The 16,007-nt window shown below is 44.6% G+C and overlaps 1 protein-coding gene across 1 annotated transcript; it reads left to right on the forward strand.

Moving 5' to 3' along the window:
• Window positions 1-396: 396 nt before the first annotated feature.
• Window positions 397-13,356, forward strand: LOC137433787 (U1 small nuclear ribonucleoprotein A-like; the record flags this gene model as incomplete). Its single annotated transcript, XM_078769363.1, has 4 exons — window positions 397-495; window positions 2,062-2,234; window positions 5,128-5,238; window positions 13,273-13,356. Coding segments are annotated over exons 2-4 (366 nt in total), but the record flags the coding sequence as incomplete, so codon positions are not given.
• Between the last annotated feature and the right edge of the window lie 2,651 nt (window positions 13,357-16,007).

Consider the following 16,007-nt stretch of genomic DNA (forward strand, 5'->3'; position numbering starts at 1 on the left):
CACGAGGCCTTCGGCTGCTGCACGTTTCGGCGGCTGAAAGGCGGGAACGTAGGGTCGGAATCGCTGCCACCACGCCAGTTACCTGAGGTAGACCTTATCGTGTCGTCACTCCATCCAATCACACACTGACACAGCACGTCGTTTCTGTAAATAGATCGAGCTTTATTTGGAACTCACGCAAAACACACCAAGCTTAAGCAAATCAAAGAGCCAACCGGAAGAAAATCATGTTTGCGACAAAAGGCACAACCGAGCATTTGCGGGACGACGCCAGACGACGTCACGTCCTCCGTGCTAAACAACAACAACAACAACCAGTACTGGCGGAGCGCGGAGGTCGTGTGTAGAGAGTAGGCCTACTGTTCAGGCCAAACGTTGGTAAAATTAAAATGCAGGTTGAAAAATTGAACGAGCAGGATGGGGAAGAGAAAGATAAACAAGTCGTAACTCGAACCATTTATCTGAATCGGCTCAATGAGAAAATTAACCTCAATGGTAGGTCGAGGTCTACTCTTGTTTGAACATGATGTACTTTTGGGGGTCATATTGAATTTACTTGATTTTTACCTCCACCACCAAAGGTGGATGGAGGTTATGTTTTCATCCCTGTCTGTCCGTTTGTTTGTTTGTCCGTTTGTGAACAAGATATCTCAAAAAGTTGTGGACGGATTCGGACGAAATTTGGCAGTGAGGTGGCGAAAGGACGAAATGCTTCGATTTTGGTGAAGATCCGGATCCGGATCCGGCTAGTAGAATAATTTAAGTGAATCTTCACCATTGAGTGATGTGGCCAATACGAGGGGTAGATCAGGGAATGAAAGACTGGACCTATGATGACTCCTGTGATTGATTTTGATTAAATGTGATTCTGTATTGTGATTTTCTGGTCTATGAGAAACAAAACCTAAACTGTTCATCTGGCGGAGGTTTGCTCTCTACTGAGTGCCGTTCTAGTTGTGAAAAGCATTTATTTGTTGAAAGCTGAATGAGCACGACTTGAAGGTATTCAGGAGACAGGGGAGAGCGGGACATATGGAACGAGAGGGGAGGAGGAGAAGGAGAAGGAGGGGGAGGAAGAGTGGGACATAAGGGGGAAAGGAGAGAAAGAAGGAGTGATGGGGGAGGGAGAGGGATGGAGTGTTGGAGGGAGAGGGATAGGGATGGAGTGGGGGAGGGATATGGATGGAGTGGGGGAGGGAGAGGGATAGGGATGGAGTGGGGGAGGGAGAAGGATAGGGATGGAGTGGGGGAGGGAGAGGGATAGGGATGGAGTGGGGGAGGGAGAAGGATAGGGATGGAGTGGGGGAGGGAGAGGCATAGGGATGGAGTGGGGGAGGGAGAAGGATAGGGATGGAGTGGGGGAGGGAGAGGCATAGGGATGGAGTGGGGGAGGGAGAGGCATAGGGATGGAGTGGGGGAGGGAGAAGGATAGGGATGGAGTGGGGGAGGGAGAGGGAGGGAGAGGGATGGAGTGGGGGAGGGAGAGGGATAGGGATGGAGTGGGGGAGGGAGAGGGATAGGGATGGAGTGGGGGAGGGAGAAGGATAGGGATGGAGTGGGGGAGGGAGAGAAGGGTGAGGGAGAGTGGGACATAAGGAGGAAGAGGAGGAGGAGGGGTGAAGTTGGGGAGGGAGAAGGGGTGGGGAGGGAGAGAGGTCGGGCAGGGGGAGAGGTTGAGGAGGGAGAATGGTTGGGGAGGGGGAGAGAAGGGGAGGGGGAGAGGGTGGAGGAGCAGTACCATAGAACATGAGAGTTTGGCAAATTTTGTTGTTTGTTACCCAACCGACTGTTCACGTGCATCGAACGGTCATTACCTACTATTGGAACGTACCTTTGAGACTTTTACTGACCAATTACTTCAAACCCTCTGTCCATTTGGACCCCTTACAATTCTTTGACTTTAGACCCTCCAGACCCATTAGACCTTCATACAGGCCTTTGACTTGAAGACCCTCAGAATTTTATGAACCTTCCTCTTTATTTATGTCAGACACCTTTCCCTCCTAACTCCCAATGACTAATTATGGTTATCTCCTTCTTGGTCCAATTCCTGTTGGGCAGAGATGCGGAAAGCACTGTTTGCAGTGTTCTCTCAGTTTGGTGAGATTTTGGATGTGGTGATGCGGAAGCGCTTAAAACTTCGCGGACAGGCATTCATCGCATTCCGTCACCAGGAGAGTGCAAGCAATTCTCTGCGCACCATGTATGGATTTCCACTCTTCGGCATGCGTATGGTGTGTTTGTGTGGTGCATGTACACACTGCTATATTAGTGGAGAACATTCAATACATGACTGTGTTTGGTCTTTCATAATTTTAGCTGTCCTCAGCATTCCATTTTGGATTGATACTTTGGCCACAATTTTAAGTGGTGTATACCTGAAAAGTGGTTGTCACTCACATGATGAAAAACAAGAAAGAGCAATCAAAGATTGCAGACCCTCACCAGGACGTGTTTGTGAGGTGTATTTTGTGGGGTGTTTTTGTACATTTGTTCATTATTTTGTGCAAACCCACTTTCATCAGACACGTGTGACACATATGACATCCTCTTTATAAAACTGAATTCAGTATTGTATTTTAAATATATTGTTACGGTTTTCGCACGACCCTCCTGCCCTTACCAAGGGGAGATTAAGCCCCTTGTTCTTCTTGGGTCGGCGCAACCGAGAGACTTGAATCACCCCTCCCGGGCAAACGCAGGGTAGGGTTCCGGGACGATGTTCGCACGTACCTAAGTACCTGCGCCGCCGTGGAAGCGGGGAATCAAGCCTCACACGAACCACGCGTAATTTGAGTACACCAAGCGGATTGCGTACCACGTGGTACCAGGCTGCACGTGGTACGTCTTTGCGTACCACGTGGATCCCTGCAGTTACCTTTGGTATTGGAACCCGATTAGAGCGGTTTTATTCGTACCACGCTTAGTCATTGATGGAAAACACAAAAACGGGAGAATCGAAGGAAGAACACAGGTTTAATAATTATTCACACTATTATGTACAAGGCGAAGAGACACAGAGCAGTCTTATACAGTCTTAACTTATCCCCAGACACGGGCCCGATCACACTCACAGAGGGAAATGAGCAACTTGAACTTTTGTGTTCCCAGGGTCTTTTGCATCATAGGAGTCTTTTGGGTCATCAGGGTCTTATGGCTCTTTTTGGTCCTTGGGGTCTTTTGGGTCATTGGGATGTTTTGAGTTCTCAGGGTATTTTGGGCCTTTTTGGGTCCTTTTGGGTCTTCTGAGTCCTCGGGGTCTTTTAGGTCCTCTGATTCTTCATGGTATTTAAGAATCTTCAGGGTATGTTGGGGTCTTGGTGGTCTTGAGGGGTGTTAAAGGTTCTTGAAAGGTCCAATGTGTCTCAGCAGTCAAGTGTCGAAAGGTGCATACCGGTACCACGTGGTACCAGGTGACCTATGACGTCATAATTATAAAACAATTACACAGGAAGAGGTGCACCTATGGTGAAAATTTTCTGTCAATCAGACCAGCGGTTGCACAGAAAAGCATATTTATTCTGTGTGGACAAACAGACAAACAAACTGACTCAAATACAATACCCACTCCTCTGGTGATGGTAACAAGTCTCTAAATTTTGGGAAAGGTTTATGGTGAACAGCAGAGTCATCCATCTGTTTATTACATGCAGAACCTATGACCACCCCACCCATCTCAAAAGCTCCAGCTCCATACATGCCCCTTCTCTCCCCTTATTCAGCTTTTCTCATCCCAAGTCTTCCACGAGCCTCTAATGTATACAAAAAACGCAATTTCTCCTTTCTCGTCACACTCGACTCGATTCAAAATGTTCACTCTTTGCTAATCTTTCCTTGTGTCAATTCTGTTCAGCCATGAGGGAGAGAAGCAGTTTGGCATGGTGCAGCAAAGCCAGAGGCCTGGAATGGGGTGCATTTTGATGAGTGTAAGATAGATGACATAGCAATAGAAGCAGGCTTTCTTGTTCCGCAATACCTGCTGATTCTTTTCCTCTCTACAATAATCTGAAACAGCAGAGGGAGATAAATTATACAGAGGTGGTTAAAAAAAACAAGTACCTGCGTACCTGGTACGTACCAAGTACCTGGTACCAAGTACCTGGTACCTGCGTACCAAGTACCTGGTACGTGCGAACATCGTCCCGAACTGGCCAAACTGCTTCTCTCCCTCATCCGACATTTGAGAGTAGCAGACTTTTGTACTTCAGCCTCATTGCAGAATATTCCAATAACGTTGAGCTTTATATTCCATAAAATCAAGGAGAGACATGTGATGCTGGAGCACCAGTCCAAAGGGGAGAGCAGTACTCCATTGAGCTGCAGATTAGGGCCTTGTAGACTGAGTGTAGTTTGGATTTTCAAAGAAAAACTATCTATGGCTGACTATGGAAATATACAGTCTGTGGCTGACTACTGACTATGGAAAGATGGCTGGCTATGGAAAATCTATGGCTGACTGTAGAAAGATACAGTCTATGGCTGACTACGAAGCCATCTACGTTATGTGGTTGGCCCAGGAGAGGTTATGGCTGATTCTGAGGTCTAAAATTTCAAGAAATTGAACATCTTTCAGTGGCTGATCATGGAAATACAGGTAGGTTAGTTTGATGATCTTTCCGGAGTGACAGGGTGACACTGATATTTTCCAGGATTGATGGATATGCTCCATTTATCAGACCAGCCTTTCCTCCTTTCAACATTAACAGACAGGGACACTGCTGCTGTCTGCTAATTTGTCCGATGGGGTTACTGTATGGCCTAATGTCGACTTCTCTGCAAAAAGGAAGACCCCTTAATTTAGGAACCTCCTCCTCTAAATGTAAAATATTCATTTTGATATGTCTGCAGCATTATTATTAATTTTCCAATAAATGCTTCATGATATGAGAGATTATTCCACTATTTGGATGAGGATTAAAACTTGATGGAAAACTGTGAAAGGTACATTTACACCTTTTATTTCTTTCATGTTGTAAATTTTAATCGATCCGTGCAATTTTTGTAATTTTCTCAACATTTTGTAAATGTGTTATTTTGGTTGAAATGATTATGCTCCACTTTGTGGTGCTAGTTATTTATTTATTTTAATACAGCTTATCCAAACTGCAATTGTTTGATATCTTTCAGTGCATTCAGTATGCTAAGACGGATGCAGATGCAGTGACCAAGATGAATGGAACGTTTGTTCCACGACCAAGGATTGAGAAGCCTCATGAGAACTCTTTTCCAAAGAAAAAGGTAGAACTGCACTGGTACACATTGTAGTCTTTTCTGGATAAAAAACCACCTTTAGAGGCCATTTTTTCCCACAAGCGGGAGTTGGCCTTTTTCGGGGACCGTGGTTGTTGTTGTTTTTTTGGTCCCCTTTTTGAAGCAATGTTTTACGGCCGGATGCCCTTCCTGACGCCAACCCTTTTTGTCGCCTTTTTACGACAAACAGGGAATTACCAGTGAACTGGTACTCAATTTGCCGACCTCGGAAGGATGACAGGCTGAGTCAACCCCCCTGGCGTTAATTCAGCGATCGACCGGGATTCGAACCCAGGATCCTAGGATCCTAAGCTGGCACCCTAGCCGCTAGCCCAACACCAGGCTTTTCTGGATAGATAAACATTAACATTGGTCTTTGGAGACTTGCAATTTGACTGATCATTTTATTTATTTATTTATTTATTGGAATTGTGGCTGTTGTGGTCGAGGAAAATAAACTTCCTTATGTATTTATTTATTTATTTATATATCAACTAGGATATCTTCCACTTTTGTGATTGGAAAAGGTTGCTCAAGTCAGAACACTTTTGTATTTTTAGCTCAACTGGACTTTAGTCGCTGAGCTAATGCGACGGAGCAGTATCCATGGGTCAGTCAGTCAGTCAGAGAGTCCGTAAACACTTCAGTCATTATGGCTTTAACCAAACACCTGATTTTGATGAAACTTGGCTGGAAGCTTAATACTTGATGCCTAACGAATGTGTATTGACTGCATCAAAATCTGCGCTCATTAAGGGGATCTACGGGTGGAGGGGCAAGGGGGGGGGGGTGGGGGGAGAGTTTAGCCAGGTTCAAACTACACACACGATTTCAATTAAACTTGATCACAACCTTCGTCACCCATGATGTCCCAAAGTTTGTTCACGGCATTAAAAATATCAGGGTCTGGGGGTTTGAGTGACTGTTGCTCCTGATAGTGGTCCAGGTGAGCTTCGGGACCCGTGGTCCTATTTTTATTATTACGTATCAATAACTTCAAATGTGCATCCTTATGTACAATAAATGGATGAGGTGTTCATGTGTGCGTGCGTTTTTCTTTTTTTTCATGTTTTTTCTTTCTTTCTGGAGCTCTACTGGAGCTTACTGATGAGGAATGTGATACACCAAAATGATCATCATGACTTTGGTGCTCAGGCGCCTCTGAAAATAACCAGATGTTGACTCTAACAAGCACATGCTCAGACTAACCAATTGGAGCAGAGGAAAAACTCATTAGCCGGGAAGTTGGTCATTACCAAGTCCAGAAGGGAGGATTTGCCATTGGCAGAAATCTGGGTTGGGTACATGGAGTTACAGAAGTCCTTTGCTACAGTGCCATGGCTGGTGATAGAGGTACCAACACCTAGCGAAATGGCATGGTGACAATTGATATCCCCACATATGAGGAAGGGAAAGTTGGGATGGATGGTTGAAAGTTGGTCCATGTTGGCAGAGAGAGGTGTAGATGGAGTCATCACTGTTTGGAGGATGGTACAACACAAAGACAAACTAGACAAAGACACTCAGTAGAGAGCATACCTCCGCCTGGTTGGCCATATCACTCAATGGTGAAGAATCTCTTAAAATTTTCTACCACCTGGATCCGGATCTGGATCTTCACCAAAATCGAATCGAATCGTCCTTGTCAGACACCCAACCGGTCCACCAAGTTCGTCTAAATTCATCCACAACTTTTTGAGATATCCTGCTATGTATCGTTTTTGTCCCCATCTCCCAATGGTGAAGAATCATTTAAAACTTTCTAGTAGCTGGATCCGAATCCGGATCTTCACCAAAATCTAATCATTTTGTCGTTGTCACATACGCTACATCTCTGCCAAATTTCGTCCGAATCCGTCCACAACTTTTTGAGATATTTTGGTCAAACCGCCGACGTGTCAGATTCCGTGAAGATGCTCTAACCATTTTTCCACTTTGGTAGCCCTTTATTTCTTCTGCGATTGGATTTTTTTGTGTAGATTTTCCTTAAAACATTATTTTGTATCAGGAGGCAGTCATGAGAGCATCAGCCTGTGATCTTTCACTTTTCATTTGCTGCGATGCTATTGGTGCAGGGGCTGATGTTCCAAACCGAAAATGTGGTTGGTGCTGGAGTGGCAGGAACAGGCTGAGTGCTGACACCTTGTGGATGGTCCTGGAGTTGACAGCCCAGTTCAGTGCTGTCACTAGAGGGTGATTTTTGGTGTGGCAGGCACATGTTCAGCTGCAGTCAGAATGCACATTTGGTACTTTCCTTTTCTATCAAGAACTTTGGACTAAGACTGCTTCCATAGTTTTCATTATGCTTCCATTCAAACTTTAAAATATTGTAGCATCTAATCATTCACAAGAAATTTGCCAAGCGTAATTTTTTCCCCTCAAATTGAGCAACTGCTGGAATGATAAAATAAGGAGCTTTCAGGGCCGCTGAGAGCCAGAATGGGCCCCGGGGCAATGCTAAGTGTCGGTACCCCTTCATTCATGGCCCCTTCTAATTTTTTTTTAAACAACAATACGGAGGCTGCCATATTTTCATTGTCAGAAATATAAGTTGGGTTTAAGGGAAATTGGGGTGTTATTTCCGGTATGATAGACCTGAGCCTCATCCTGGAGGTGGGGTTGCTATCTTTATCAAAAACTCTCTTCCTCACTCTCCCTGTACTGCCCTCTCTCCACCTCACCCCCAGGAGTACCTCTGGCTATGGCTTCCCCTTCGCTCCCACCTTTTGTTCATATGTGTTCTGCACCGTCCACCAAACAGTGATGACTCCATCTACATCTCGCTGTCTGATAACATGGACCAACTTCTATCTACTCATCCCAACTCTTCCTCATATGTGGTGATTTCAACTGTCATCATGCCAGCTGGCTGGATGTGGGTACCTCTCTCACCAGCAATGGCACCTCAGGAAAGGACTTCTGCGACTCACTGGGACTGACACAATCTGTCAATTTCCCAACCCGGATCTCAGTCAACGGAGTATCTTCTCTTCTAGACTTAGTTATGACAAACTTCCCTGCAAATGTCTGCTGCTCTTCTTCTGCTCCAATCGGTTCATCTGACCATATGCTTGTTAAAGTGGACATCTCTCTGGCCATTCTCAGAGAGCCTCCTCAATGTCGACGAGTCTGGTATTTTACTCAGGCCAACTGGCACGGTCTTCAAGCAGCCATCAATCATCTGGACTGGTCTCCCATCTCTACTGCCTCTGACATCAACTCATCCTGGGAATTCTTCCAAAGTAAACTGCTCTCTCTCATGCACAGATTTATCCCATCCCGTCTTCAGTTGTCATACCCGTCCTCCCGTCCATGGTACACTGAATCTTGTGGTGAGGCAGTTGCCCTGAAACAACTTGCCTTCGCCTCCTGGAAAGCAAATCCAACGGAAGGCAATCTCATTTCCTTTCAGAAAGCCCGGAACAAGTGTATGTCTACCCTCAGGAGAGCCAGGAAACAATATCTCTCTACTCTCAAGAGTGAACTCTCTAACCTGTCTCCCTCTTCCAAATCCTGGTGGCGTCTTGTCAAATCTGTTTCTGGTGTTTGTTCCCCCTCCCACCCCTCCCTTTCCTCGTACGGCTACACAGCTGACTCCGCACGTGAAAAAGTTGAATTCCTCAACTCTGTGTTTGCCTCAAAATCTTGTGTTTCAAACCCGTCTCTCTCTGTACGCACCATACCCAGTCGTACCCAGCTGCTCCTGGACTCTGTGTCCTTCTCTCCTGACAAGGTGGAGAAGTTTCTGTCAATCCTCGACTCTGATTCTGCAAATGGACCAGACGGCGTCAGCCCACGGGTCCTAAAATCCTGCTCTGCCGCTCTTTCACACCCTCTCTCTGTTCTCTTCACCCTCTCTTTTGCTCAAGGTCATCTGCCTTCAGCTTGGAAATCAGCCAACATTACCGCTGTACGCAAAAAATGTGCAAAAACAGATCGTTGTAACTACAGACCAATCAGCCTGCTCCCAATAATCAACAAAGTCATGGAATCCATCATTGCTTCGGATATCAAATCCTTCCTCTCTTCCAATGGCTTGATCTCTGATCATCAATTTGGATTCAGACCAGGTCACTCTCTCTACTCTGGACATGCTGTTTCTGCTGTCTCAACAATGGATGGAGATCCTGAATGCCAAACAGGAAATCAGAGCTGTCTCCCTTGATATGTCACATGCCTTCGATACGGTCTGGAACCCCGCTCTGCTCACCAAACTCTCCTATGGTATCCATGGAAATCTCATGCATGGCTTGCGGACTTTCTCTCTGGTCGTAGTCAACGTGTGGCCCTGAATGGATTTCTCTCATCTCCCCTTCCTGTTCAGCCTGGAGTTCCCCAAGGTAGTATTCTGGGCCCTGTCCTTTCTCTGGTCTTCATCAATGATGTCTCCGTCTCTCTGGAAAATCCTCTCTATTTCTTTGCGGATGACTCCACTCTCTGCCACTCCATACCTCATCCCTCAGATCGGCATTCCGCAGCCTCCTCACTCTCTGCAGACCTGGTCAAAATCACAGACTGGTCAAACAAGTGGAACATGTCTTTCAATCCTGACAAATCTCACACTCTCACTATGTCTCTTTGAAAAGACTGACTGGACAACACTCCCATCTCCTTTCTCAACAATCCTCTCCAAGAAGTTCTGTCACTCAATCTCTTGGGTCTCACAATCTGCCATGATCTTTCCTTGGAAAAACACATTTCCAAGCTGGCCTCCAAAGGCAGTCGCCGACTGGGCATTCTCTGTCGTGCGAAGTCCTTCCTTGGCACACCTGAGCTCCTCAACACATACAAGGCTTTCATCCGCAGCTCAATGGAATACTGCTCTCCCCTCTGGGCTGGTGCTCCTGCCTCATACCTCGCTCGGCTTCACGCTGTTGAAACCAAAGCTTTCAGAATCATTGGAATCTCCCGCGATGAAGCCGATTGTGAGGGCCTTCCATTCACTCACCGCAGGCAGGTTGGTGGTCTTTCTGTCTTCTACCGACTCCTCTTTGGCCTAGCCCTCAGCCCTGTCTGTGCTCTGTCCCCCAAGTACTCCTACAGGTCGCACAAGATCTGCCTGCAACCTTCTTCTGGTGAAACTGCCAAAATCAAGGCTCTGCTCACCTTCACTCTTTCATTCCTCTTTTCTCTCTCCTCTGGAACAAACTCCCACACTCCCTTCAATCCCACTCATCCCTCCAGGTCTTTAAAACAGCTGTTCACCACCATCTCTTATCTTCCCCCATCCAAAACCTTGATCTTTTCTACCCCTGTTAATTCACCCCAGATCCACTTTTCAGAAATACCGACTTCTTTCCTGGAAGTCCTAGCAGTGGCCATGTGTTTTTTTTTTTACTTCTCCCACCCCACTGCCTCCCCCACCCCCTTCCCACGCCTCCTCTCTCCCAGGCGCTCTACCTCCCACAGATCTCCCGATGTCCCTGCTCTCAAATGTTGTACTTGTGTGCTTCCCCCTCTCTCCTCATCTTGTCTCCCGCTCCCTTTATTTCCTCTTATGTCTTTTTTTGTCATTAATGTTAGCTCTTACACGAGCCTCAATCTTGTATACAAAAAAAATCAAGAAAAAAAACACATTCACTTTTTCTTATATGCGGATTCATTTCTCAACCCATTTCATCAGGATGGGGTGTGGCCGACATTCATGTGTTCATTACGTCATTACATTGTTACCGTGATTATTATTTTGTAAATTGTTCCTCCAGTTGTTTGTTTTATGAGGGAGGGTGCTATGGCCCATGGCAATAGCATTCCAGGGAATCACCCTGAGTGGTTTGGAGGGAGACACAAAATAAAGCTTCCCCCTGTGTTTTATCATCGCAATAAGTCATTATCTGAAACAAACAATTGAAGGAATGATTACAGTTCCCTATTAGGTCCGAGTACCGGTGTAGTTATCCCACCTGCCCCCTCTCGGTGCCCTTGGGGGCATGTGCATATGATGTTGGTATAGCAGCACCAAACCAACATCATATGTACATGCCCCCTGGGGGCAGAATGAGAATGAGCCCCTGGTTGAGGGGGGCAGAATGAGAATGAGCCCCTGGTTGAGGGGGGCAGAATGAGAATGAGCCCCTGGTTGAGGGGGGCAGAATGAGAATGAGCCCCTGGTTGAGGGGGGCAGAATGAACTACACTGAAAGGCAGTTAAAAAAAACAAAAAAAAAAACAACCAAAACCTAATAACGTGTCTGAGATGCAAGAGCAACAGGCCTTGTACCTTGGCTTCATTGTGAGAGATAATAATTTTGAGAGAATTTGATGATACAGCTTTCATCAGACAGATGTGATGCTGGGCACCTGCCCCATATGGAGATTGGAGACTTTAGGCCTGAGATTTTCAAGATGTTTTCTGGCTTGTTTAAGGATTATATAACTTTGATTGTTGGTCTTACTGAGTGACAACAAGCTGATCTCAGTTGAGGCTTTTGTGTTGAATCAAGCAAATTAATTGACTGCAATAGCCTTGCCCCAGGATTCAGTGCAACAGGCTGAGATGATGGATAAGATAGCCACATATGGGATGGAATATGCATACATACTTGTACATGAGTGAGAGTAGGCTTTTGTGAACTTATTCCCAAGTGGAATCGATATCGGATGCTGTGGAAATGGCAGCCTAATCATTTTGTGACGGCAGAATGCAGTTCCCTGCCAGTTGGCCTGTGCGGATAGCCATGTTGTGCAGTCCTGAGGTTTCTGTGTCACAATGGCCAGAGGAGCCAAAAGGGTCAGATGAGGATTGGAGAGGTTGAGTGCAAAGTTAGTCGTTACTCGGTATATAGGAAAGTTTACCAATTGTGTTGGAGTCATAGGGAGCCTTTTGCTGCGATGCCATAGCTGGTTGTTGTGGGGCTGACACTCAGGCAGCTGGTATGGTAGTAATTTAACATGTAAGAGATGAGGAACAGAGAGTTGGGATGGAGAAATGAGAGGTATGTCGAGGGCCATTGTAATTCCGTGAACGGTACACCACACAGACAAACCTCACGTGTTGTGGAGAGGTTTGTGCAGACAAAAGCATTCTGGAGGTTTAGAAGAAGTTAGTATGGACAAAGTGCAACAAACATTGGCGTTCTTCACAAAGACAGCAACGACACCACTATCAGGATTTTTGTGAGGCCTATAAAAATGGAAGAGAGAAAAGCCATGGAGAGACACATAGGTATTGGAGACCTCATGTTAGGAGGAATGTTTACATTAGGTATACAATGTCTGGTACTACTACTGCTGCTGCTGCTGCTACTACTTTTAGTACCGTAAAATGGGTTGAATAGGGACAGCAAGGTGAATAGGGACACAAACTGAAAAAAAGTTCGGAAACCTTTTTCGCTGAAAATTGATAACCATACTGATTTGTTGATATTTGGGTTGAAAGTGTTCTCTTGTTTTTTAAAAAAGCAACTTGTAGTCCCTATTGACCCCATGTATGGGTTAAATAGGAATAAATAGGATTTTTATGGCTGTCCCTATCCATCCCGTTTTATGGGTGAATAGGGACAGTCACTAATACAAAAAAATAATAATCAAGAAATAGGGACAGTTTGCAGAAACCTTTTATCCCATATTTTTTTTCATTGGCACCGTGGTTTATAATATGGGTGCATATTATGTGCATCCATCTGAGCTATCAATTTAGCAATAAGTTGGAAACTCAGGATTGTTTCTTGATTATTTTTTTTTGTATTAGTGACTGTCCCTATTCACCCGTAAAACGGGGTGAATAGGGACAGCCATAAAAATCCATCATTCGTCTTCCTTTCCTTCGGAGATCCCTATCAGCTCTCTTGGCATCATCTAGCATCTGCGGCAATGTCGCATCTTCCCTTATCAAGGCCCAAGCCTTCATTCCATACAGGAGAACCAGACTTGTTCCTATTTTGTTTATTATTCGCCCTCAGCCTATCCAGGATCTTTCCACTGTGTTCTATCCCAGAAACACTCATCCCACCTACTCGACCCTGCCTCCTCTCCTTTCTCTCTCTGGCACATGTTTGATCATCATGCATCATTTCCTTTCCAGGTCAAGGCTACTGAAAAGACTCCCAATTCAGCATTTGCTCCTGGAACTCCTGGAGCATCACATGTTGACGAAAGTACCTCTTCTGTAAGTGTTGATGCAGTTATTTTTTAAATTACTTTGCAAGATTTTAACTGCATTGCAATTTATGTGAGTTTCGAATGTTGATCTTGGTTACTTGTAATGAGAGCATAAAATGTTCTGTATACAATTTAAGTTGATTTGTAATATTAAAGATTGAGGTTCCTGGTCGTAGGTATGCTTAAAAGTGAGAGGTCTTGTGACTGATTATGGATTGCTGAACAGTTGTATAATTATTATAATTGCAGTATTATTATTGATCATGACATTGATGACTCTTATTGGTGATATTACTGATGACGACATACTGACACTTGGTGACATTGCAAGAACCAACAAGAAAAAGAGCAATCAGAGATTGCAAACCCTCGCCAGGATGTATTTTCAGTGGTTTTTTAAAGGTTTTTGTGTTACAACAAATATGGCGGCCGAACCACGTGACCGATGACGTCATTTTTTTTTCTAAACTAATTTATTCCTAGATTATGCTCAAGAAATTTAATCTTTATCGGATGAAGTTTTATACTTGTCGAATTATGATGTCATAATGGAGGCACCTATGACATCATCATTAACATATTTTATTCCCATGAGGAGTTCTTTACAATGAGCCATGTCTCAATTTTTTATATTCAGCCCTTTCGGAGATATATAGGTGCAACGTTTTTCGGTTTTTCCAAGATGGCTGCTGAACCACGTGACTGATGACGTCATCATTATTTTTTTTTCCTCCACCAGTTTATGCCGACATGGCGCTCAAGAAATTTCATCTTGATTGGATGAAGTTTTGTACTTGTCGAATTATGACGTCATAATAGAAGCACCTATGACATCATCATTAACATATTTTAATCCCCATGGAGAGTTCTTTACAATGAGCCATGTTTCAATTTTTGCTATTCAGCGCTTTTGGAGATATAAGGGTGCAAAGTTTTTTGGTTTTTCCAAGATGGCGGCCGAACCACGTGACCTATGACGTCATAATTATCATTAAAAATTCTACAGGTGGAGTTGCACCTATGGTGAAAATGTCCTGTCAATCGGACCAACGGTTGCAGAGAAAATCATATTTATTCTGTGTGGACAAACAGACAAACAGACAGACAGACAGACAAACAAATGGACTCAAATGCAATACCCTCTCCTCTGGCGAAGGTAACTAGAATGGCATTTGGTAGAGAGCATAACTCCACCAGGCTGAACAGTTTTGTATCCAACTGATAGGGCGGATCTGGATTCGGACCTGAAACGAACTCGAATCGGCATGTTCTTGTCACCTAACCATCTCATCCATCCAAGTTTTGTTATAACTCATCCACAACTTTTTGAGATATCCTTCTATATATCATTTTTCGTCCCATCTCTCATTGGTGAAGAATCACTTTTAAAATTCTAGTATCTGGATTCGGATCTTCAACAACATGTAATCAATTCGTCCTTGTCATGCACCCAACCAGTTCACTAAAAATTCGGTCGAATCCGTCCACAACTTTTTGACATATCCTGTTCACAGACAGACAGCACAACCTTCGTCCACCTTTGTGATGGAGGTAACCAGTGTTTTTTGGTAATACTTGCAAGGAGCCATCCATTAAATATGGCATCAGAGGGTGGCTGAGAGAAGGGATGATGATATATAAGAGAATAAGGGGAATTGTTAGTGTGCTAGGTGTGGGGAGAAGTGTTGTGTGGTTGTGGGGTGGGAAGAGGGATATGTTGTGGGGTTAAATTCCACTATGTTTGTGTACACACACAACCTGAAATAGCTTCCCGAGGAAAACGACATAAAAGGCTGTGTCAAATCATCAAGAGTGCAAAAATGCAAAGATGACTCAACATGTGATTCTTGCGCTGACAGGGTGGCCAACAGGTAGGCACACTCGCCCCTAAGCTGTCTAGCCTGGGTTTGAATCCCGATCCAGCTATAACTTGTCATCCACGTGTTTTAAAGGGAAGGTGATTCATCCGTGTGTGTTCCATCCATGGAAGTTAAACTGAGCGTCCCGTCTGCCTGCAGTTCGTTGGTGGACATTAAAGATGCCACGACTTTCTTCACGAAGAGTAGGCGAGTTATCGCCAGCACCCTGAACAAATTCCAAGTTCCTGTTCTAACCTAACTAGCAGAGGGCACTGACTGCATCAGCGGCACAGCCGTGCCCCTAGCCAATGATGCTGCCCCGCAACCTTGTGTTGCATATGAACGAAGATGATCACGATGTCATTCTTCAAAATTTCCCTTTACAAAGCAGCTTTGTTTTAATAATATTTTGAGGATGAACTTCTTTTGCACTTTCTCCAGGTTTTGCCTCACCACATTTTGTTTGTCACGAATCTTCCGGACAATTCGTCATCGACCATGCTCTCCATGCTGTTCAGCCAGTGAGTACTTTGCAATAATGTGTAGGATATCCACCTGTCTGTAGCTTTTATGAGTGTGTAAGATCTTTGCCCACACTACCTTGTGTGAGATTCAGTTGTTGCAATGATTGAGCTAAAATGGTGAGTGGTGGGGAAATAGATTTTGTCAACTGGTGTAAATATAACATCCCATTTGCCACACCTCATGACGAAGTACAGAATTAACTTTTATAATAATAATAATAATAATAATAATAATAATTCATTTATTTTGTATAGCGCTTTTCATGAAGCCCAAA

Source organism: Myxine glutinosa, unplaced genomic scaffold, assembly GCF_964187855.1.
Source record: "Myxine glutinosa unplaced genomic scaffold, kmMyxGlut1.1 SCAFFOLD_2255, whole genome shotgun sequence".
Taxonomy (NCBI): domain Eukaryota; kingdom Metazoa; phylum Chordata; class Myxini; order Myxiniformes; family Myxinidae; genus Myxine; species Myxine glutinosa.